Source organism: Saccoglossus kowalevskii, chromosome 21 (genome assembly GCF_978046115.1).
Source record: "Saccoglossus kowalevskii chromosome 21, keSacKowa6.1, whole genome shotgun sequence".
NCBI classification, from domain to species: domain Eukaryota; kingdom Metazoa; phylum Hemichordata; class Enteropneusta; family Harrimaniidae; genus Saccoglossus; species Saccoglossus kowalevskii.
The window spans coordinates 27,756,188-27,782,815 of record NC_140661.1 but is presented as its reverse complement, the minus strand read 5'-3'; the positions used below and the strand labels follow the sequence as shown (position 1 = coordinate 27,782,815).

Below are 26,628 nucleotides of genomic sequence, written 5' to 3'. Positions count from 1 at the left end.
AAATTAATTTAAACTGAAATATAAGGTTTCTGTTGATGGATTAGCATTAGAATATTTTCAGATAATGTCATTTATTAATTGGCAGGTTGGATTCAACTGCTTTTGAAATTTATAAATATTTACAAAATTCTATGGAATGGATTTGTGGTCATGATAGTAATAAAGCAGTTGTTTTTATTATTTCGTTAGCATGGGTGTTTTGTTATTTTATCTCTCAAAAAACACTTATTTTCTTTTTTAGTAAGAATGATGAATATTTGACCCAAATTGTTTATAATTTTATTAAAACAGAAACGAGTGAAGCAGTTGATGAAGGCAATGATAATAGTAAGCACTATAACTGTATTCTAATTGTTCTGTCAGCTTAAAAGTTGTTTGTTAGTTGGATTCTTCTTCCATTTCTCCACTGGCATGTTCTTGTGTATCAGTAGTCTCTGCTTTTTTAGTCCCCGTTCGGACGCAGTCCGAAAACGGGGACTTATGTTTTGCCCTGTGTGCGTCCGTCCGTCCGTGCGTCCGTGCGTCTGTGCGTCTGTGCGTCCGTGATCACCTGTATCTCGAACATGCATGGACCGATTGAGTTCAAACTTCACTCATACATCACACATTATATGGGACATATGCACATGCATTTTTTTCATGATCCGATTAACGATAGCCGAATAGCGGCCATTTTAAGGCCGAAAATGCATCAAAATCGCACATTTTCACCATTCCGGACCCGGATCTCAGTTATGCATGGACGGATTTTGTTCAAATTTGGTACATACATTAAACATAATAGGACCTTGATGCACGTCATTTTTTTTTTTGGATCGGGTTCGAAATGGCCGACTGGCGGCCATTTTGTTTTAAAGAATTCAGTTCTGGATCCGTATCTGAGACATGCTTGGATTGATCGAGCTCAAACTTCACACACACAAGGTACATCATGTCACAAATATGTATGTGCATTTGTTTCATGATCTCATTAACGATAGCCAAATGGCGGCCGCTTTAAGGCCGAAAATGCATTGAAATCGCACATTTTCACCATTCCGGACCCGGATCTCAGTTATGCATGGACGGATTTCATTCAAATTTGGTACATACATTAAACATAATAGGACCTTGATGCACGTCATTTTTTTTTTTGGATCGGGTTCGAAATGGCCGACTGGCGGCCATTTTGTTTTAAAGAATTCAGTTCTGGATCCGTATCTGAGACATGCTTGGATTGATCGAGCTCAAACTTCACACACACAAGGTACATCATGTCACAAATATGTATGTGCATTTGTTTCATGATCTCATTAACGATAGCCAAATGGCGGCCGCTTTAAGGCCGAAAATGCATTGAAATCGCACATTTTCACCATTCCGGACCCGGATCTCAGTTATGCATGGACGGATTTCATTCAAATTTGGTACATACATTAAACATAATAGGACCTTGATGCACGTCATTTTTTTTTTCGGATCAAGTTCGAAATAGCTGACTGGCGGCCATTTTGTTTTAAAGAATTCAGTTCTGGATCCGTATCCGAGACATGTCTGGATTGATCAAGTTCAAACTTCACACACACAAGGTACATCATGTCACAAATATGTATGTGTATTTGTTTCATGATCTCATTAACGATAGCCAAATGGCGGCCGCTTTAAGGCCGAAAATGCATTGAAATCGCACATTTTCACCATTCCGGACCCGGATCTCAGTTATGCATGGACGGATTTCATTCAAATTTGGTACATACATTAAACATAATGGGACCTTGATGCACGTCATTTTTTTTTCGGATCAAGTTCGAAATAGCCGACTGGCGGCCATTTTGTTTTAAAGAATTCAGTTCTGGATCCGTATCCGAGACATGCTTGGATTGATCGAGTTCAAACTTCACACACACAAGGTACATCATGTCACAAATATGTATGTGCATTTGTTTCATGATCTCATTAACGATAGCCAAATGGTGGCCGCTTTAAGGCCGAAAATGCATTGAAATCGCACATTTTCACCATTCCGGACCCGTATCTCAGTTATGCATGGATGGATTTTGTTCAAATTTGGTACATTTCGGATCAAGTTCGAAATGGCCGACTGGCGGCCATTTTGTTAAAGAATTCAGTTCTGGATCCGTATCCAAGACATGTCTGGATTGATCAAGTTCAAACTTCACACACACATGGTACATCATGTCACAAATAGATATGTGCCTTTGTTTCATGATCTGCTTAACAATAGCGAAATGATGGCCATTTTAAGGCCGAAAATGCATCAAAATCACGTATTTTCACAATTCCAGAACCGGATCTCAGTCATGCATGGATGGATTTTGTTCAGATTTAGCACAATGTGTTGTACATATGCAGGTGCATTTCGGTCATGATCTGCTTTGAATGTATATGTCACTCAAATATGAACGGAACGGGGACGTGTCATTGACAATGACTTGTTCAGTTTTTCATTTATCTAAATTGTCTTTTTTTTTCCTGCTACTTCTGTATAATGTTTAGAATCATCATAATAATGAGAATAAATTATTCATAGCTAATCTATGATCCACTGTCAAAATAATTTAAAAGATAAACTCTGTTAAAATATGCGATACTCAGTAGGTGTTTTCGCTTTCATAAACAGACATAAACATATTCTGATGTAAAACTTGTTTTTACCTATCCTACAACTCTTCAGAAAGGAAAGATAATTACTCGACCAGATTTGACTGGTTTGAACGCTAAATCTCAACACTAAATGTGAATGTTTCTTGATTATAAATGCTTTTTAATGCCATAATAGTTTTGATGCAACATTTCACATTTTGTCATAATTTTTTGGTTAATTTTTGATCAAATGAAGAAATTTCCTTTTGATCAAAATTGTTAAAAAATTATTAAAAATAATTAGACGAGTTTATTTTGTGAAAAGTTTGACTTTGGCATTTAGAGGGTTGAATGCATGAGTGACTGTAGTTTTATTCACCATGACTAGCCCATATTTGTTACTTTGACTGAAAACAAATCAATGAGACTTAACTTGACAAATCATTAAAATACCTTCATTCAACAGAGTGACCTGTCAACATCAGTCATTATACATTATTTATTGTTCATAATATATTCTTAATGAATTTAAAAATTTATTCCACAGCAATTCCATCACTGATGTAAAACATTACTGAATCTCCTTTTACAATTTTCTTCTTCCCTATTTTATTTATGGCTTACCGTATGTTCACTATTAGATTCAAATCTGTACGTGATATGCGCGTGAGCCTACAAATTGTGTTTTTGTTGAATTTTGAGTAACCCAAATTCACTTATACTTTTAGAGCAAATACAGTAGGCCATGTTAGTTAAACATTATCTGGTTTTATATGAATGTGCTCGTTTAAAAATAATTTGCATTTTTAAAAAAACTTTAATCAAATTTGTTATGTTTTTCAGATCGAAGTTTTGCTGCTAGCAACCCTGGTTTAAGGCATTTCCTAATGGCTACTTGTGGTGGTGATAATCTTGTCAAACTCTGGGATTTATACACAGAACCAGGTACAAATTTGCATTTCATGATATTTTTTTGTATATTGGACATATTTTTAACTCTCATGTGTGAAGCACACAATAGGGATCTTTGTGATTACCCTGTCTGTGTGTATGTATATTTGTTCCATCGATTACTAGATTTCAATGAAGCTTGTGATATAGATGATCTAGAATCCACAGATTAATTTTTGTTTGAAATTCATGCATATTAATTACCTAATTTGCAACATGATTAGCCAATTTTCAGCTAGACAATCCTCCGTGAATTTTGAACACTGTACATGTCAAATAGGACATGTATCCTGTATTGCTATGACTGCGGTAGTTTCAAAATTATGTCTTTCCTAGTAATGTTACAATAGTGCAGGTAATATTGTTCTCTATACTAGCAAGTATATGCAAACACATTTGGTGCAGTGCTTTCTAGTTACACTTACCCTGAAAATTGTGGTCACCTGACTCACTGTGGTCACCTGACTCACTGTGGTCACCTGACTCACTGTGGTCACCTGACTCACTGTGGTCAACTAACTGAACATGTTTGTATTGTTTTGTTGTGTCATAGTTGATTCCAATTTTGTGTGAACAAAGGATACTTTGCATGGGACCCACACTGTGCTGAATGTGGCACTTATAATTTAACTTGGGTCTGGCAACAAGTGCTGTACACTGTGAGTCAGCTCTTCTGTCATGTTACTTGTCTGAATAAAATGTATCTGTGTTTTCAGATTGTACAGTAAAACTACGCTGTATATTAGAGGGTCACTCTGGCACAGTCATGGCATGCACTTTTTCTCTGGATGGTAAAATGCTGGCTTCTGGGTAAGTCATTTCACTCCATTTGGGCCACGTACACATCTAAAAGGCTCTAGTTGTTCATATTTTAAGTATGTACTAGTAAAAGCGGGGGAGTCGTCACCTGCGCCTGCGTCAGATGGCCATAGCGTGTCATTGTTTACAAACAAGCGTCTACCCATGAGCCTTTTTAGTCCCCGTTCGGACGTAGTCCGAAAACGGGGACTTATGTTTTGCCCTGTGTGCGTCCGTGCATTTGTGCATCCGTGATCACCTGTATCTCAAACATGCATAGACCGATTAAGTTCAAACTTCACTCATACATTACACATTATATGGGACATATGCACATGCATTTTTTTTATGATCCGATCATCGATAGCCGAATAGCGGCCATTTTAAGGCCGAAAATGCATCAAAATCGCACATTTTCACCATTCCAGACCCGGATCTCAGTTATGCATGGACGGATTTTGTTCAAATTTCGTACATACATTAAACATAATAGGACCTTGATGCACGTCATTTTTTTTTTTGGGGTCGGGTTTGAAATGGCCGACTGGCGGCCATTTTGTTTTAAAGAATTCAGCTCTGGATCCATATCTGAGACATGCCTGGATTGATCGAGTTCAAACTTCACACACACAAGGTACATCATGTCACAAATATGTATGTGCATTTGTTTCATGATCTCATTAACGATAGCCAAATGGCGGCCGCTTTAAGGCCGAAAATGCATTGAAATCGCACATTTTCACCATTCCGGACTCGGATCTCAGTTATGCACGTTTTCTTTATATCTCATTTTCTCAGAAATTCTGCAGCAGATATCGATGATACTTGGCAGGTTGATGAACAAGTCTCTGTTGAATATGTACGCAATTTTTTTTTTCCAGATCTGAAAATCTTAAGTGGGTCTTTTTCATGATTTTCATCCAAAATTACCTCTCAACACTGACAGACAACTCAGTATGCTCAGAATAAATAATTAGCTGACAGAAATGGACCACAGTTTTTGACTCTCATGTGCGAAGCACAAAATGGGAGTCTTTGCAGTTAGTGTGTCTGTCTGTATGTGTGTATGTGTGTGTTTGTGTGGGTGCTTGTGTGTGTGGGTGTGTATGTGTGTCCGTCTGTTCTACTGATATCTCAAGAACCATACATCAGTTTTTGATGAAACTTTATAGTGCATAGATGCTCTGGGCCAATGCGCAGATTTGATTAAGTTTTGGTAAAATGACATGCATATTCATTACCTAATTTGCATGATAATTAGCTGATTTTTAGCTGTTCCATGATTGTTCCACTGATATCTAAAGAACCACTCATTGGATTTAGATGAATCTTGGCACATAGATGCTCTGAACTAATGTGCAGTTTTGATTTGTTTTAGGTAAAAATCCGGGCATATTAATTACCTAATTCGCATAATGATTAATCAATTTGCGGCTTTTCCACTGATATCTCAAGTACTAATCATCACATTTCAATAAAACTTGATACATAGATGTCATAGGACACTACACAGACCTGATAGTTTTTAAAGTAATATCAATACATATTAATTACCTAATTTGCATAATTTATTAATTTTCAGCTTTTGATATTTCAAGTAGTAATCATCACATTTTAATAAAAGTTTGTACATAGTTACTTAAGGACTGTGCAGAGACCTGATTAGTTTTGGGGTAAATATTTGTGCATATTACTTACCTTATTAGCATAACTATTTTCCATGAATGTTCCACTGATATATAAAAAACCACTAATTGGATTTTAATGAAACTTTTAAAGAGTACTCATCATCACATTTCAATGAACCTTGGACTATGCAAAGACCCATTTAGTTTTTCGTAAATATTTATGCTTATTAATCACCTAATTAACACTGATATCTCAATTACTGATAATCACATTTGAATAAAATTTGGTACTTAAATGCTCAAGGACAATCAACAGGCCTGATTAATTTTGGCTTGAAATTTGTTCATATTAATTCTCTAATAATATCTCATAGTTTTTTTTGTTCTAATCACATTTCAATGAAACTTGGTACATAGATATTACATTACACAGGCCTTATTAGTTTTACACTCAAATCTGTTCATATTAGTTACGTGATTTACATAATTAGTTTTCAGCTTATCCATCCATATCTCAAGTACAAGTAATTTTGAATTAATTTTTAATGTGTCTTCTATACTCTCTCAGCACACGGGAGTTCTTTCTAAGCTTTCTTTGATCTTTGTTAGTTTTGGTATAAATGAACATTATTTGTCATTTGGTACAAGTCTTGACAAAATGTTTGAAAAAATATGAAAAAAATTTTTCAGGTTTATTTTTTGAAAGGCGACAAAAATTGACTTTATCATTAATAATGAAGACAGTTATTTTTTATAACTTTTATTTAGCAGGCGCCATGTCAAAATTAGAAAAGGTTAAATATATCTTGGGTAAAATAAAGCTGCCCGCATGTTGCCATCTCAATGTACCTACGTGACAAATAAAATGACTGGCTGAATGTAAATGCAAAATTATAACTAATAATTTATGCTTTTCAGTCATAATTTTTGTTAAATTGTGCTTTTCAATTTTCTCTTTCCACTGACACATTTGATTTACTATGGTTCACTAGATTGAGGTACACCATGTAGAAAATAAATCTGCTGGAGTATTAGTCCTTGTTGAATTTTTTTCCGCCAAATTTTTGATATAATATTTTGCACATTTTCATGACTTTTTTTTAACTATCCAATTAATTTTGAAGCGAATAGACTGAATTTTCTATTGCCTGTAGGGCTTGATCAAAATTTTTGAAAAAATATGAAAAAAATTATTTTATAAATTGTGACAAAAGCTAACTTTGGGTTAAAAAAAGATTAAAATTTTAAAATTAAATTGTGCGTACTGACTAGAAAAAGAATAGTTCTGACTAGACAGTGGTAATATTTGTCTTTAATTTACTAGCGACATATTATAAATATAAAAATAATTTATTTATTGCTGTATACCAATATAATTATTAGTTCAATAAGAAGGCAATAAAGTTTATATTATTATTAATTAAAGGATTCAAGCAGATTTGAATATTGCATGTAGAATGGACATCAATTTTCCATCATGTATCATACATGAGACATTGCTGATTCTAATTCTGCTTTAGCATATGCACAGGAAAAAAAACACATTTCTCAGAAATAAAGTGTATATTGTATCAATAACATAGTTGAACTCTGGTGACCTTGTCCTTTGTTATATAATATAATTCCTTTTATCATAGTTTGTTTCAATATAAATATGCATTGTCATACTTAATTTTGAATACAAACAAGTTTTGGGGTTGAACCAACAGTGGGGAATCAGTCTACCGAATGTCCTTTAAAGATGTAAATATCTTACAAAAACATTGGTGCCTTATTTGTTTAATTATTTTAAGGGACATAATTTCCAGCTTTATTCAAAGTAATTCAGATATTTTAGTATAAAAACAAATGTCTCATTGCAAAAAAAAAGTGCTGCATCTAGACGTGAATAGATTGATAAAACATGCAAGATAACAGAAAAATTTAGCTGGCTTTAGTCCAAGTATTTTGTACAGGTGTCTGTCAAAAATTAATGATTCACTGAGACAAATATGAACTGCCTCATTGTGTGACTACTGTATTATATGAAAAGTAAAAAAAAAAAACCCTTTATGAATAGCTATCATGTTGCAAGCTCTGCTTTGTATGCAAATCAACTTAAATAGTTGGTGTCCAGTGGAGGGAGAAGTCAACAGTACTGTTGCCTCCTGAGAATCTCTAAGTTTGGCTCTTCCGTTTCACCCCCTCCGGAATGTTCTACTTTCGCAGCCTAATCGCAGGTTTTTCGAAAAACGTAGAAAAAACACAAGAATTACTGGAAATGTTTCTATTTGGGGCGGATTATTGATAGAGGATAATGTCTTTATTACAAAAATGCTGAAAAACTGTGAGTTTTTGCCTTAGTTATTTTTTTATCGGCGAAAAACTGCGAACTCGGCAAATTTGGTTGCACAACTTCCCTCTATCATAAACACCCAGCGACACCGATGCCAGCTGACTGTGAACGGGAGCTAGCACTTTTGAGACATTGCTACTTTCTTTCCATCCCTCATCACAGCTATGGCATTACGGTCATGTGGATTATTTTTCTGTCGTTGAAGAAAAACACATTTTGCCGACCTCAAGTCCATTACGATAACCATAATGAGGCATGCCGACGTTGGGGACTTGTTGCATCATAATTTTGCATTTTGTCTTGTGTGTGGGTGCGTGAATAAATCATGATCATGAGGTCGACCAGAGTTTATTTTCAGTCTGTTTTTTATGTATCGCCATTGGGATATGTTTATGTATTCACAATTGTTTGTAAACATATCAGTAATAAAAGTTTTTTTTGTTTCATAACCCTGTCTGCTATTCTTCAGTAATTACGATGCGATGTATCAATACGTGCGTGAACAAAATTATGCTAATGAGGTCATCACCTTCTTGGATTACAAGCGGTAGTTTTTCCCGGCCGTTTCGACTTGCACTGATCACGGTTACTAAAAATGTAACCGTGCATTGATTACAATATTTACCATAGTTTGTAGTCAATTTCAGTGAGTAATACAACTTCATACAATACAATACAACTTCGCTGACATAACACAAGTTTCATTCTTGAAATTCGACCCTGTGTCTTAGTGTTCCCACAGATCTTGACCGAGTGCTCACGTTTATTGAAACCTCGCATAAATCAAGAAATAAGTACGTGTACAAAGTGTACGAAAGCATTCCTTTATTTGACCTTATCATACGATCACAAAAACAACTTTTTAAAATCTTTTTTGGGGTGGTCCTCGGGTAAGCGCCCACCCCCAATTTTTCCCGATTTTGTATGTTCAGGCCCCTGGGCGCGTGCCTGGGGTAATACGGTAAAATATTACAGTGTTTATCAAATCTTATGCCTCTCAGTTAACTTAGAGAAATCTGAGTTTTAGTTTTAGACAGATACTTAATTTTTACCTAACCACCATCACCACATCAGACACCACCACTCGGCAGGTGTTACCTGCATCATTCTTTTTGGCGTCTTCACTTTTATCATAATAATAATGCCTTTATTGAAATAATATTCTGTTCAGGATCTGGATTTTTAAAATACAATAAAGTTTCAGATACATTCAAAATGGGAAGACAAAATACAAATGAAGACAAAATGAAAACGTAATAAAATAAAAAATAAAAACAGGAAGAACAAGGAATGGTTAGAAAAACAAAACAAAACATATGTATAGTGTGTTTTATGTATCATTTAATCCCAAGATAGAGTTTGATGGGCAGTATATTAGTTAAGATGCATTATTGATATTTAACTTTAATTGTTTTATGCATTGTTTATAGTGTATTTTATAGTATAGATTTTTGTACATGTACTTTCAATATGGCTTCCACAATACCATAATGCTTCCGCACCTAATGTAGCTCTTGCCACCTTGCTTATTAAGTTATTTACTGGCCTCTGCCAGGCTTTAAAGTGGCTCTCATCACAACATATGGTTTTGCCACATGATAATGCATTCACATCACTATCGCCACATGATAATACATTCACATCACTATCACCACATGATAATGCATTCACATCACTATCACCACATGATAATGCATTCACATCACTATCGCCACATGATAATGCATTCACATCACTATCGTCACATGATAATGCATTCACATCACTATTGCCACATGATAATGCATTCACATCACTATTGCCCCATGATAATGCATTCACATCACTATCGCCACATGATAATGCATTCACATCACTATCGCCCCATGATAATGCATTCACATCACTATCGCCTCATGATAATGCATTCACATAACTATCGCCACATGATAATGCATTCACATCACTATCGCCACATGATAATGCAATCACATCACTATCGCCACATGATAATGCATTCACATCACTATCGTCGCATGATAATGCATTCACATCACTATCGCCGCATGATAATGCATTCACATCACTGTTGCCACATAATAATGCATTCACATCACTATTGCCACATGATAATGCATTTACATCACTATTGCCACATGATAATGCATTCACATCACTATCGCCACATGATAATGCATTCGCATCACTATCGCCACATGATAATGCATTCACATCACTATCGCCACATGATAATGCATTCACATCACTATTGCCACATAATGCATTCACATCACTATTGCCACATGATAATGCATTCACATCACTATCGCCACATGATAATGCATTCGCATCACTATCGCCACATGATAATGCATTCGCATCACTATCGCCACATGATAATGCATTCACATCACTATCACCCCATGATAATGCATTCACATCACTATCGCCACATGATAATGCATTCACATCACTATCGCCCCATGATAATGCATTCACATCACTATCGCCTCATGATAATGCATTCACATAACTATCGCCACATGATAATGCATTCACATCACTATCGCCACATGATAATGCAATCACATCACTATCGCCACATGATAATGCATTCACATCACTATCGTCGCATGATAATGCATTCACATCACTATCGCCGCATGATAATGCATTCACATCACTGTTGCCACATAATAATGCATTCACATCACTATTGCCACATGATCATGCATTTACATCACTATTGCCACATGATAATGCATTCTCATCACTATCGCCACATGATAATGCATTCGCATCACTATCGCCACATGATAATGCATTCACATCACTATCGCCACATGATAATGCATTCACATCACTATTGCCACATGATAATGCATTCACATCACTATTGCCACATGATAATGCATTCACATCACTATCGCCACATGATAATGCATTCGCATCACTATCGCCACATGATAATGCATTCGCATCACTATCGCCACATGATAATGCATTCACATCACTATCACCATGTGATAATGCATTCACATCACTATCGCCACATGATAATGCATTCACATCACTATCGCCACATGATAATGCATTCACATCACTATCGCCCCATGATAATGCATTAACATCACTATCGCCCCATGATAATGCATTCACATCACTATCGCCACATGATAATGCATTCACATCACTATTGCCCCATGATAATGCATTCACATCACTATCGCCCCATGATAATGCATTCACATCACTATCGCCCCATGATAATGCATTCACATCACTATCGCCACATGATAATGCATTCACATCACTATCGCCACATGATAATGCAATCACATCACTATCGCCACATGATAATGCATTCACATCACTATCGCCGCATGATAATGCATTCACATCACTATCGCCGCATGATAATGCATTCACATCACTATCGCCGCATGATAATGCATTCACATCACTGTTGCCACATGATAATGCATTCACATCACTATTGCCACATAATAATGCATTCACATCACTATTGCCACATGATAATGCATTCACATCACTATCGCCACATGATAATGCATTCGCATCACTATCGCCATGTGATAATGCATTCACATCACTATCGCCACATGATAATGCATTCACATCACTATCGCCCCATGATAATGCATTAACATCACTATCGCCCCATGATAATGCATTCGCATCACTATCGCCACATGATAATGCATTCGCATCACTATCGCCACATGATAATGCATTCACATCACTATCGCCGCATGATAATGCATTCACATCACTATCGCCGCATGATAATGCATTCACATCACTATCGCCGCATGATAATGCATTCACATCACTATCGCCGCATGATAATGCATTCACATCACTGTTGCCACATGATAATGCATTCACATCACTATTGCCACATGATAATGCATTCACATCACTATTGCCACATGATAATGCATTCACATCACTATCGCCACATGATAATGCATTCGCGTCACTATCGCCACATGATAATGCATTCACATCACTATTGCCACATAATGCATTCACATCACTATTGCCACATGATAATGCATTCACATCACTATCGCCACATGATAATGCATTCGCATCACTATCGCCACATGATAATGCATTCGCATCACTATCGCCACATGATAATGCATTCGCATCACTATCGCCACATGATAATGCATTCACATCACTATCGCCGCATGATAATGCATTCACATCACTATCGCCGCATGATAATGCATTCACATCACTGTTGCCACATGATAATGCATTCACATCACTATTGCCACATGATAATGCATTCACATCACTATTGCCACATGATAATGCATTCACATCACTATCGCCACATGATAATGCATTCGCGTCACTATCGCCACATGATAATGCATTCACATCACTATTGCCACATAATGCATTCACATCACTATTGCCACATGATAATGCATTCACATCACTATCGCCACATGATAATGCATTCGCATCACTATCGCCACATGATAATGCATTCGCATCACTATCGCCACATGATAATGCATTCACATCACTATTGCCGCATGATAATGCATTCACATCACTATCACCACATGATAATGCATTCACATCACTATCGCCACATGATAATGCATTCACATCACTATCGCCACATGATAATGCATTCGCATCACTATCGCCACATGATAATGCATTCACATCACTATTGCCACATGATAATGCATTCACATCACTATCGCCACATGATAATGCATTCGCGTCACTATCGCCACATGATAATGCATTCACATCACTATTGCCACATAATGCATTCACATCACTATTGCCACATGATAATGCATTCACATCACTATCGCCACATGATAATGCATTCGTATCACTATTGCCACATGATAATGCATTCGCATCACTATCGCCACATGATAATGCATTCGCATCACTATCGCCACATGATAATGCATTCACATCACTATCGCCGCATGATAATGCATTCACATCACTATCGCCGCATGATAATGCATTCACATCACTGTTGCCACATGATAATGCATTCACATCACTATTGCCACATGATAATGCATTCACATCACTATCGCCACATGATAATGCATTCGCGTCACTATCGCCACATGATAATGCATTCGCGTCACTATTGCCACATAATGCATTCACATCACTATTGCCACATGATAATGCATTCACATCACTATCGCCACATGATAATGCATTCACATCACTATCGCCACATGATAATGCATTTGCATCACTATCGCCACATGATAATGCATTCGCATCACTATCGCCACATGATAATGCATTCACATCACTATTGCCGCATGATAATGCACTCACATCACTATCACCACATGATAATGCATTCACATCACTATCGCCACATGATAATGCATTCACATCACTATCGCCACATGATAATGCATTCGCATCACTATCGCCACATGATAATGCATTCACATCACTATCGCCACATGATAATGCATTCTCATCACTATCGCCGCATGATAATGCATTCACTTCACCGCATGATAATGCATTCACATCACCACATGATAATGCATTCACATCACTGTCGCTGCATAATAATGCATTCACATCACTATCGCCGCATGATAATGCATTAACATCACTATCGCCACATGATAATGCATTAACATCACTATCGCCACATAATGCATTCACATCACTATCGCCACATAATGCATTCACATCACTATCGCCACATGATAATGCATTCACATCGCTATTGCCGCATGATAATGCATTCACATCACTATTGCCACATGATAATGCATTCACATCACTATCGCCACATGATAATGCGTTCACATCACTATCGCCACATGATGATGCATTCACATCACTATCGCCGCATGATAATACATTCGCATCACTATCCATCTCCACATAATGCATTCACATCACCATCGCTGCATGATGATGCATTCACATCACTATCGCCTCATGATAATGCATTCACATAACTATCGCCACATGATAATGCATTCACATCACTATCGCCGCATGATAATGCAATCACATCACTATCGCCACATGATAATGCATTCACATCACTATCGCCGCATGATAATGCATTCACATCACTATCGCCATATGATAATGCATTCACATCACTATCGCCACATGATGATGCATTCACATCACTATCGCCACATGATAATGTATTCAAATCACTATCGCCACATGATAATGCATTCACATCACTATCGCTGCATGATAATGCATTCACATCACTATCGCCACATAATAATGCATTCACATCACTATCGCCACATGATAATGCATTCACATCACTATCGCCACATGATAATGCATTCACATCACTATCGCCACATGATAATGCATTCGCATCACTATCGCCACATGATAATGCATTCACATCACTATCGCCACATGATAATGCGTTCACATCACTATCGCCACATGATGATGCATTCACATCACTATCGCCGCATGATAATACATTCGCATCACTATCCATCTCCACATGATAATGCATTCACATCACCATCGCTGCATGATGCATTCACATCACTATCGCCACATGATGATGCATTCACATCACTATCGCCACATGATAATGTATTCAAATCACTATCGCCATATGATAATGCATTCACATCACTATCGCCACATGATGATGCATTCACATCACTATCGCCACATGATAATGTATTCAAATCACTATCGCCACATGATAATGCATTCACATCACTATCGCTGCATGATAATGCATTCACATCACTATCGCCACATAATAATGCATTCACATCACTATCGCCACATGATAATGCATTCACATCACTATCGCCACATGATAATGCATTCGCATCACTATCGCCACATGATAATGCATTTGCATCACTATCGCCACATGATAATGCATTCACATCACTATCGCCACATGATAATGCATTCTCATCACTATCGCCGCATAATGCATTCACATCACCGCATGATAATGCATTCACATCACTGTCGCCGCATGATAATGCATTCACATCACTATCGCCGCATGATAATGCATTAACATCACTATCGCCACATAATGCATTAACATCACTATCGCCACATAATGCATTCACATCACATCACTATCGCCACATGATAATGCGTTCACATCACTATCGCCACATGATGATGCATTCACATCACTATCGCCGCATAATACATTCGCATCACTATCGCCACATGATAATGCATTCACATCACCATCGCTGCATGATGATGCATTCACATCACTATCGCCACATGATGATGCATTCACATCACTATTGCCACATGATAATGTATTCAAATTGCTACCGCCACATGATAATGCATTCACATCACTATCGCCACATGATGATGCATTCACATCACTATCGCCACATGATAATGTATTCAAATCGCTATCGCCACATGATAATGCATTCACATCACTATCGCCACATGATGATGCATTCACATCACTATCGCCACATGATAATGTATTCAAATCACTATCGCCACATGATAATGCATTAACATCACTATCGCCGCATGATAATGCATTCACATCACTATTGCCACATAATAATGCATTCACATCACTATCGCCACATGATAATGCATTCACATCACTATCGCCACATAATGCATCCGCATCACTATCGCCACATGATAATGCATTCACATCACTATCCATCTCCACATGATGATGCATTCACATCACTATCCATCTCCACATGATAATGCATTCACATCACTATCGCCACATGATAATACATTTACATCACTATCGCCACATGATAACGCATTCACATCACTATCTCCACATGATAATGCATTCACATCACTATCCATCTCCACATGATAATGCTAATGTGGCTATTGCTACAACATATTACTTCGGCATATGATAATACTAGAGTGGATATCATCACATAATGACACGCGTACTTTACTATCCATGTGATGTGAACACCCTAACAAATATGGGTTGAATGCATTAATACACATTTCATGTCGGCTATGACTCTGTTAAAGCAAAACAAAGTAATGCACTTGTTACATTCTCATCAGTGTTTATAACCTGATTTTGACCTTTGACCTTCAGTGTTCTATGATCAAATCAACCTGACACGAATTATATTAGCATTCATGTAGCGAGTATAAAGAAATTGACAATTTATTCTGTGTGCCATTGTTCTACTAAAATGGGTATCTGTCTCTAACATTGAACGTTTGGGATGCATTATTTAGTTTTAATAGTATCCCTGACCCAAGTGTTATTTTTCTCTAGACTCTCGTATTTCGGTAAATTATAACAAACAATCGAAAGGTCAACTTGAAAACAAAACAAAAAAAAACTTAATTACAATCAGTAGGTGATGCTAAATTAAGTCTGTCTCATCTAAAGCTGGATTCAGAGTTATTGTCATGGCAACTACTGAGAAATCTGTGTACTTAAAATGTACTACTGGTAAATTTAGTTTTCTCCATTAAAGATTTAATTCTGTTTGGCATCATTAACTTTAATCCCATCAGCTGAGTAAGCATTCTTTGTATGTTTTCCAATGATTTATATTTACTTTCACTATTCATTGACGTTCTCTGTGTAATTCCAACGTTTTAGTTTAATCTTCCCCATGGCAATTTACCAGAGTAGTTTCCTGAATACTTTTAAATTTTGGAAATAGGAAATGTAACCATTCAATTTTCCCTGCTAGGTATTTTTGCAATTTAACAACAGTTGTGACAAAATGTTATGAAAGTCATTTTACAAAATTTCACAATTTCTATTTGAAAATTTGTATCTAATGACATTACAGTGATTTATAGTTTGTTTGGTCCAAAAGGAATTATGGAATTTTGCATAAAATTATGCGAAATTATCAAAATTTTAGGAGGAAATATTATAGTGTTCAATGAAATAATTTTCATAAACTGATAATGTGTATGTGCAATGATTTGCATATAAATGTACTTTAGACGTATTTCTAAATGATTGATCGTTACTTTAATTGCCTCTCGGCTACTGCTACAGTGTTTATGCAAGGCAATGCTGTTTTTCTCTTGTTTGGCCTGTATAATTTATACCAGAATTAGTAAATCAAACCTTGGTCTAGTTCAAATATAATTTGATTAATAAACACTCGTATTAATTTCACCATAAGTATGTCAACAATTTTGATTACCAAACTATAAAAAAACATTTTTGATTTTTTTTTCAGATCGGGAGATATGACCGTAATACTATGGGACCCGGTGAGTATTTTTTTTTGCCAAGATGAACATGAATTCATCAGAAAAGAAGTTACAATTATACAGGAAAAATAAAAAAATCTATGTATTATTTATTAAAAAAAAAATCCCACACAGAGAAGAATAACAACAGCAGCTTTATTGTAAAAAAAATGTAATAAAAAATAAATAAATTTTGCAATGCAGTCTACTATCATTATTATATAACGTGTACTGACTCCATTTTTGATAATGAAATGTAATAAAAAACTTATATATTGCATGCCATCAATTCTGTCTGACACGCTTACAAGCTGACAACGTTGATAAAAATAGATGGGTAGTCCATATGGAACAGTCGAGAATTAATATTGTGGAATTATATAATGTAAAAAGCATTCATTTTCACACTTATTTTTATTTCAATATTTTGATATATTGAATTACTGGATTTTATAAATTCATGAAATGGCTGATGAGTTTTATTGGAATTTTATTGTTAACATTTAGAAGATCTTACTTAGTGGTGAAAACTTATAAAATCAAAACCCGCTGAATAATAATAATTTAATAATTAATGCATTTTACAATTGTGCTTGAAATGTAAACAATTTGATTAAATTATACTGTAAATATTATCACTTGGAATTAATTTTCGCTGTTTTCACTAAAGGAATGATTCAGTGAAAATAAAATCCAGCGAATATACCTTTTTTCCTATATTTTACATTCAACTCGTCAAAAATCGGTGAAAATAAAGTCCATACAAAACACCTAAAAAGCCTTTTCAGCGAAAATTAATTCCAGCTAAAATAAAGTATTTTACAGTAGTTATATTCATGAATGAATTATGAAAGCATTCATGTAGTTGTAAGTATAGACATATATTTAATGATTGATTGTATTTCCAGTCGCTACATGCATGTAATGATTATGTAATCCCAGTGATGTATATGATATCACATGATACTCCTATTGGTCAGGAATAAATTGATACATTGTTCATGTCAGCTGACATCATGAGATTATAGGTATCACACCACTATTGGACATGTAAATCTTCCCATAGATATCAATGTCTAAACTTAAAAAGTATTTGCTACATATTAGAAATACATCTCCAATGGAGATGCATGAAAGTCAACAGTTAAAATAATCATTAAAATATGACTTTATTTTAGGCATAGATGAACCTTTGTCATTTCCATGAGTGTATGCATTACAAATAGAGCAAATACATTATTGTACGCTGAATCATTAAAATATGACTTACCCGGTATTTTGATCATAAACACACCTCAACTGTTTACTAGTAGAGCAATTATTTTACACATTGCCCTATATTATTAAATTAAATGATAAACATGATATGATAAAATCTGCTATTGGAAAAGTTAACCCTGCATACTTTATACCTTGCAGCCCTGTACATCTATGCCCCAAAGTTGAAAGATTTTAGCATGGATGAATTATTTCTTAATATTGTTTTAAGTAATGATTATTAGCATTTTTGCAAAATTTTTTTTCTATATTTTTGATATGTTTTAGTTCTGCAAGTCTTGTTGTCCTGAATGTTGTGTTGTGTTGTGTTGTGTTGTGTTGTGTTGTGTTGTGTTGTGTTGTGTTGTGTTGTGTTGTCTTGTCTTGTCTTGTCTTGTCTTGTCTTGTCTTGTTTTGTTTTGTTGTTTTGTTTTGTTGTTTTGTTTTGTTTTTGTTATTATTGGACATTACTCAGGGTATCATTCGTAAGTTCCAAATAAAATTCTACTAAAGGTGTCATTTCAAAATCATATTGATTTTCTGCACAATTCTATGCACAACTCAAAGGCTTGCATGTTCTGGTTATAATATTCATTACACCTGACCTGTTGAAAGCCTCTGTGGATATTCAAAATAACATGTACGGGTATATATCATCATCAGTTATGTGTTAACACATTGTCATCTGGAAGGGATAATGTCATGGAGAGAGGGATGAACAGATATCATGCGATCAGAGTTTAATTATAAAACCCATAGATAAACCTCTGTTAAAAGAAAAGCTCTGTTGGAAAACTACAATTAATTTTACTCGTCCTTGATTTGCGGAAATACTCCTGGGTGTATGTTCCCAGAATTCCACAACATATGATACATAATTAACCCCTAATGAATCAGTTAGTGTTTGATTCCACATATTTTGATTTCTTTATAGTTGAAAGGAGAGATGCTACAAGCTATAGATGCACATCCCAGGTATGTCCATTATCTGTGTCAATGATGCAAATTGTTGCCAAGATAAGGTTGCCATGGCGAGGGAGACATAAGACATGTTTTCGTCTGATGATTGATGTTCATACACTTACTGTCACCGAGAATAATGAGTTTTAGACTAAAATTTCACTATACCAGTTTCTGTTTTGTTTCAAATGTGTTGATTTAGTTTCGCAGGCATCAGTGTTACCTTTTATAATTTTTCATGTTCATAAAAAATAGAAAAACATGTATTATTAACTGTTAAATTCAATCCAATAAGTAATTTAATTTGGTTATCAACTGTAATAACTGTCAAATATCATTTGGTTTGAGTGAAAATCCACTACTGTGTGAGACTAAATTATTAGCTAGGTTTGATTTACTCTTCATTTTGATGATAGCTAAATTCACTAAATTTAAAGCAAGTGGATATTTCATTTAAACTAGAATCTATTTTCCCCTTCAGAAACCAGTAAAAAAAAAGTGAATATCCCTGCAGCATATCTTCAAAAATTGAACACCTTGAATAATTCTTGTTTCATAGTATGAATTTACATGTAGCAAAACAGGATAGAAATATGTTGAAAATAAATTGGTGTGTGCCCATAATGATGACTATTATGGTGTTAACTTTTCGTATGTAAATGAATGTATTTACCTCAATAGAAATGGTCAGGCAAGGGTAAAAAAATTGGCCAAAATTGATGCATATACTTTTATTTTGATTTTTCATGGAAATTGGATTTTTTTTTTAATTCACCTAACATTCTGACAAAAGTCTAATTTTAACTGACATGTGCGATGACCAAAAATACAAATATGGTTTCTGTAAAATTTATGCTAATATATTTTTAAAATTTGTTATTTTCAGGTATATAACTTCGTGTGCATTCTCTGTTGATGGACAATATTTAGCCAGTGGTTCTAACGATAGGACATGTCGTGTTTGGAAATTGCATCTTGGTCCTTCAGCTCCCCCAGGTTAGTAAAGAATAACAGTACACCTACCGGTACCTCCAGTGGAATTTGTGCCAGATCCCTTAGGTTGATGTTTATTATTTTAATGTAACAGCACCCTCTTTTATATATATATATGTATGTTAGAACTCGCGGCAAAGCCGCCTATTAGTTATTCAAACTATGGAATATAGGATGATACTTACGTACTGTTATGATAACTAAAAGTTATCTAACAACTGGTTATTGACTTGTCAGTAACCCCAACTCTGATTAAAATCTTTTGGATTGGGGATTACCTCCAGAGGGAGGGTCCCCTATCCCTGGAATAGCGTGTGTACGCTCGCGCAATCACTCCCTTTATAAATCTGACTATCGTTGATATTGGTCTATATATTATAATATCATAGCATCAGTTCTCCTCAAATGAGCGGTGTCCATGATTATGAAACATTTTCTCAGCAGTAAACCGGCAGATTTTAATTAAACTTAGTAAGAACACCACACATTGTGGTTTGCTGCTGTTTTGTTTCATGATTATATTCTATTTTCCATTTTTTATGAATTATTTTGTGATTTTGAGTGTTTTCTTCTTTATTCTTCTCAATCTGATGTTTCATATTTGTACGAAATCTCATCTTGTGCGATTAGCTCCCCTAGGTTGGTGTATATTATTAAAATATTTACTCTTCACAGCGGAGGCAGCTGACATTAAAGTCGACCTATTAGGCTGTGGAGGAAATAAAATATCACCTATCAAACCATTATCTGATTGGTCAGTTCAGGATGTATGTGATTGGTTAAAAAGTTTAGGACTGGAACAGTATGTTGTAACATTTAAAAGCAATGAGATTGATGGACAGGAGTTGAATAATATCACAAGTGAGGTGTTGAGAAGTGATTTAGCAATAAGTAAGTGACTTCATGATTTGTCAGATTCTGTTAAAAGGATCTACTTTTATGTACTTCATTTTCAGTCAGTGACTATTATCACTGTTACTGATCTTTGTTATTTATTCTTCAGGTGCATTGGGTCATCGTAATAAAATAATTCGTGGAATTGAATCGATTAAGGAACAGTGCATACTGGAACAGCTACAAGGACAGACAACTTCAGGTCAGATATTCTCCTAAAATGTAAACTTGACACAACAACAGCAACAATAGTAGCCCGCAGCGCTGATGTTCTGCATTTAAATGACACTCGGCATTCACTATATAGAAATAAGTTTAAACTGAAGATGAGAAAATAAGATGATTGTGTTTCTTTAAGTTCTTTAATTTGGAGTGTGTCTGGTTTTAATATTTGACAGATTCTGATATCCCGGATGAGTTGCTGTGTCCAATCACCAGAGAATTGATGAGAGATCCGGTTATTGCATCAGGTGAGCATCCGGTACTGCTACCTACATAGAGTTTCACACGTCTGATTAAAGTTTATCTTTTCTTGTTTGAAAAATTAAACACCCAATTTGTTTCGCAAATTAATTTCTCGGGTAGATTTTATGTTTCTTTGTGGACACAAATAGAAGAAGAGATATTCCAAAATTGAAATTTTCAAAGCGCAGATAAGTTAAATAGTTTTCTTGGCCCAGTGTTTTGGATTTACTTAATGTGCTACAGTTAATAGAGAGCGCCCTCATTTCTAATGCACTAATTCCTGGCTAATGTTATGGTGGAACAGCTGGGCAGAGTACTTAATCTGATGGTGAAATTGACATCTCTGACTATCATTTTATCACCATGAATTCTCAGAAATATTATATTTATTTTTAGCAATTGACTCACAGTAGGAGGTTCAATTTACAAGTGAGACTACAGACCATATCTCAATTCCAAACGTATAGTGCATAATACGATTGTTGAATAACTTTGCCAATCACAAAGCACACCCACTCATGGAACCTGAACTAACAATCCCATAATGCACTATAATTTGGAATTAAACTATATGGTCTACAGATCCATGCATGAGTCATGTGATCTTCTGTGGTGATTATGAAGATTTTCATGACTACCTTTGATAAGAAATTGCTTTCACCCCACTTTCTATTTTAAAATGACCCACAGGACAATTTCAAGTCAGTTTTTGTCACCTTTCACAAAAATAACTGCATAAACTTTTCCATGTTATTGATCACGATATGTAGCCAATAGAAAAATATGTTCTTTTGGTTTAACACCCCCCCCCCCTAAAAATCGCGGTGTTCATATGGTTAACAAGTGACAAATTTGTGATTATTTCTGATACCTCATAAATAAGTCTATTTAAAGCGGGGGAGTCGTCACCTGCGTATGTATCAAACTGCCATAGAGTGTCATTGTTTACAAACAAGCATCTACCCATGAACATTTGTGTTTTTAGCGTGTGTTGTTTTCGTAGCTTGGGATTCCCGCGTGTGCGCAGGTGACATCCCTCCTGCTTTAAATAACTCCTATCAATCTTTTGATAAAAGTTTTTTGCAGATTTGAGAACGCAAGCCTTTGCCAGAATAGCAGTTTTCTGCAGGATGATTAATTTATATACTGATCATATGTATTTCATTTCTAACAGATGGATATTCCTATGAAAGATCTTCCATAGAGTCTTGGATTACCAGCGGTAAAAACACAAGTCCAATGACCAATTCACCATTGCCAAATACAGTGTTGATGCCAAATAGAATGCTGAAGATGCTTATACAAAGACAGGAGTCAAAATAATCAAAATGCATTTATTTTAATGAGGCTAGGGGTGGCTTTTAAAACTAATATGCAAATGCATACCTGGGACCACATTCAAATGTTGATTTTTAGTGTTTTTTTAATAGTTAATTTTCTGATAATATTGGAGTTGTATTGTCAGCAAAACTTTTTGGAAACCTTTTCAATTTTGACCAATGAGCGAGCAAGCTGGAGTAAAATTTAATAGCATTCACTAATGTTCCCAGATGGACAATTTGCATACAAGAAATAAGCCTCCCTAAGCTGCTTAATAAATGCTCTTTCATATCAAGCTTTATGAAAGCTACTGTTACAATAAAGAGTCATTGCACAAAAGTTCAGTTATTTTGAATGATTACCAAATATTGCTATGTATAATATTTCAGTTTTTTTCTTGCATTGATATCTATGCAGTCTCTTTGTATAATAAACTTTGTATATCATAATCATTTAACTCTTATGAATATTGGACATTTTTTAGGATGTCAACAGAAATTTCTCGATGTAAATCATGAAGGGAAGATATTATTTGTTTATTTACATAAAAATATAGTGGAATATAATAATTGGAATGTTGATGATGAAGCTTAGTAGATAAATTTGCTATAGTCAATGATGTCATTTTATATATTTATGGAGCATTTTAACCCTTTAAATGTTATCAATTTTTTCTCTCGAAATTTTGGTTTCAATATTTTGCACATTTTATGTATTTTTCCATAATTTCAATTTTGGACAAAATTGACATAATTTTCCATTTTTCACAGAACAGCAATGCATCACAATGATGCATCATACACAGCATAGCATTGTGTCAGTGATGTGACACAGCATAGCATCAGTGCTGCACTCGACACAGCATTGCATTACAGCGTTTTGTCACTGTTATGTGCCACAGCATTGCATCACAGCATTTGGTCAGTGATGCATCACACACAGCATAGCGTCAGTGCTGCACTAGACACAGCATTGCATCACAGCGTTGTGTCACTGTTATGTGCCACAGCATTGCATCACAACATTTGGTCACTGATGCATCACACACAGCATTGCATCATGTCAGTGATGTGACACAGCATAGCGTCAGTGCTGCACTAGACACAGCATTGCATCACAGCGTTGTGTCACTTATGTGCCACAGCATTGCATCACAGCATTTGGTCAGTGATGCATCACACACAGCATTGCATCATGTCAGTGATGTGACACAGCATAGCGTCAGTGCTGCACTAGACACAGCATTGCATCACAGCGTTGTGTCACTGTTATGTGCCACAGTGTTGCATCACAGCATTTGGTCAGTGATGCATCACACACAGCATTGCATCATGTCAGTGATGTGACACAGCATAGCGTCAGTGCTGCACTAGACACAGCATTGCATCACAGCGTTGCACTAGACACAGCATTGCATCACAGCGTTGTGTCACTGTTATGTGCCACAGCATTGCATCACAGCATTTGGTCAGTAATGCATCACACACAGCATTGCATCATGTCAGTGATGAGACACAGCATAGCGTCAGTGCTGCACCAGACACAGCATTGCATCATGGCGTTGTACCACCGTTATGTGCCACAGTATTGCATGATGCCATGTATGAAATTTATCATATGCGACAATTTACTAATATACAACATATAAAAAAATGATATATTATTATTCAGGTTTAGTTTGAGGAAGGTGGCAAATGAAATAATGATTATAAGATTATTTAAGAAAAAAAGGAGTGACATATCATCATGAATAATATGCACAGATAAAAAAAATGTCAACCCTAACTGCATTGCATTGCTTTGTGTGGATTTTCTTGATTTGTTGTGAATCCTTAGCAAGGTCCTTGTTCAGGCAATAAATCTTCTAACTTGTTTGAACACCACAAATTATAAATACCCTCGGTACATCTGTCATGTCAATATTTTAGTTGTTTGTTTGTCTGACTGAATCAAGCACTTTCATATAAAATTAATCCCATGTTTTGCTTAGTGAAATAAACAAATGCTACGTCTGTTAGATAAAGCATTTGGGATGAAAAGTGTGAATACATATGATGTACAAATGTAATTCAAGTATTTTTTTTACATGGTTAATTTTTAACATACAATAAATGTAATTTTTGACTTGAGTGCACTTCTATGGGTGCATTGTCAATTTCTAAGAAAATAAATTCTCTCTAATACACTATCACGAATCAACTATTTGAACATAATATCCCACATTTTTCGTGCAACATTTTACACATTAAAAATACACTTTTCTATAATCGTTTTGTCAATTCTGAACTAAATAGACTTAATTTCTATTGCCTACGTTCAACATTTTTGAAAAAAAATTAGAAAAAAAGTTATGAAACTTTATTTGTCTTTGAAAAAGGGGAAAGGATTGTAATTCTAAGCGACAGTGATTTGCTGGTCATCGTTTTGAATATTACAATATATACCAGTATGTAGTAAATCACTCAAAAACATTTTTTGATGGACATCATTGTTGTAGATTGGTTCCTTCACACTCATTTTAAATGAGATTTATTTTGATAATTGTGGGTGCTACATACTGTATGGGAACAGTAATAAATCATTGGCAAGGATACTGAACAAGTTTTGGACCAATTAAAACAGTTGTAGCTCCACACACGTTCAAAATCTTTGAAGTTACTTACAAAATATCGTGAGGGATGCGTGTGCTGTGTTGTGCAATGACTTCTACTAAACTAAATTTATCTGTTTTATCTTTGTGCCAAATTTGAATCAATACAATACAAAACTGATAATTCAGTTGTTTATACAATTGAGGAATAAGTCCCAACCCAAGCATACCTCATGCATATATATGAGATGAATTAGTTTCATGCATATTCATGAGATATTAATCAAACCTCGTGCATATTTATGAGATATGAATCAACCTCATGCATATTCATGAGATATTAATCAAACCTCATGCATATTTATGAGATATGAATCAACCTCATGCATATTCATGAATGTGAATCAAACCTCATGCGTATTTATGAGATATGAATCAAACCTCATGCATATTTATGAGATATTAATCAAACCTCATGCACATTTATGAGACATGAATCAACCTCATGCATATTCATGAGATATGAATCAACCTCATGCATATTCATGAGATATTAATCAAACAACTCGTGCATATTCATGAGATGTGAATCAAACCTCATGCATATTCATGAATGT

At 35.3% G+C, this 26,628-nt stretch overlaps 1 protein-coding gene across 2 annotated transcripts in view; it reads left to right on the top strand.

The window, feature by feature from the left end:
- Nucleotides 1-25,609, top strand: part of LOC102808247 (WD repeat, SAM and U-box domain-containing protein 1-like) — a 35,372-nt gene extending 9,763 nt beyond the window's left edge. The window contains exons 3-12 of one of the 2 annotated variants that reach the window (XM_085495295.1): nt 292-327; nt 3,427-3,528; nt 4,251-4,344; nt 17,520-17,553; nt 19,724-19,764; nt 20,636-20,745; nt 21,418-21,633; nt 21,746-21,838; nt 22,035-22,106; nt 23,276-25,609. In XM_085495295.1, coding sequence (XP_085351421.1) covers nt 292-327; nt 3,427-3,528; nt 4,251-4,344; nt 17,520-17,553; nt 19,724-19,764; nt 20,636-20,745; nt 21,418-21,633; nt 21,746-21,838; nt 22,035-22,106; nt 23,276-23,424 — 947 coding nt within the window. In that variant the 3' untranslated portion in view covers nt 23,425-25,609. The remainder of the gene's footprint in view (nt 1-291; nt 328-3,426; nt 3,529-4,250; nt 4,345-17,519; nt 17,554-19,723; nt 19,765-20,635; nt 20,746-21,417; nt 21,634-21,745; nt 21,839-22,034; nt 22,107-23,275) is intronic. The other variant, XM_085495296.1, reaches the window with a different exon arrangement.
- Nucleotides 25,610-26,628: the final 1,019 nt, after the last annotated feature.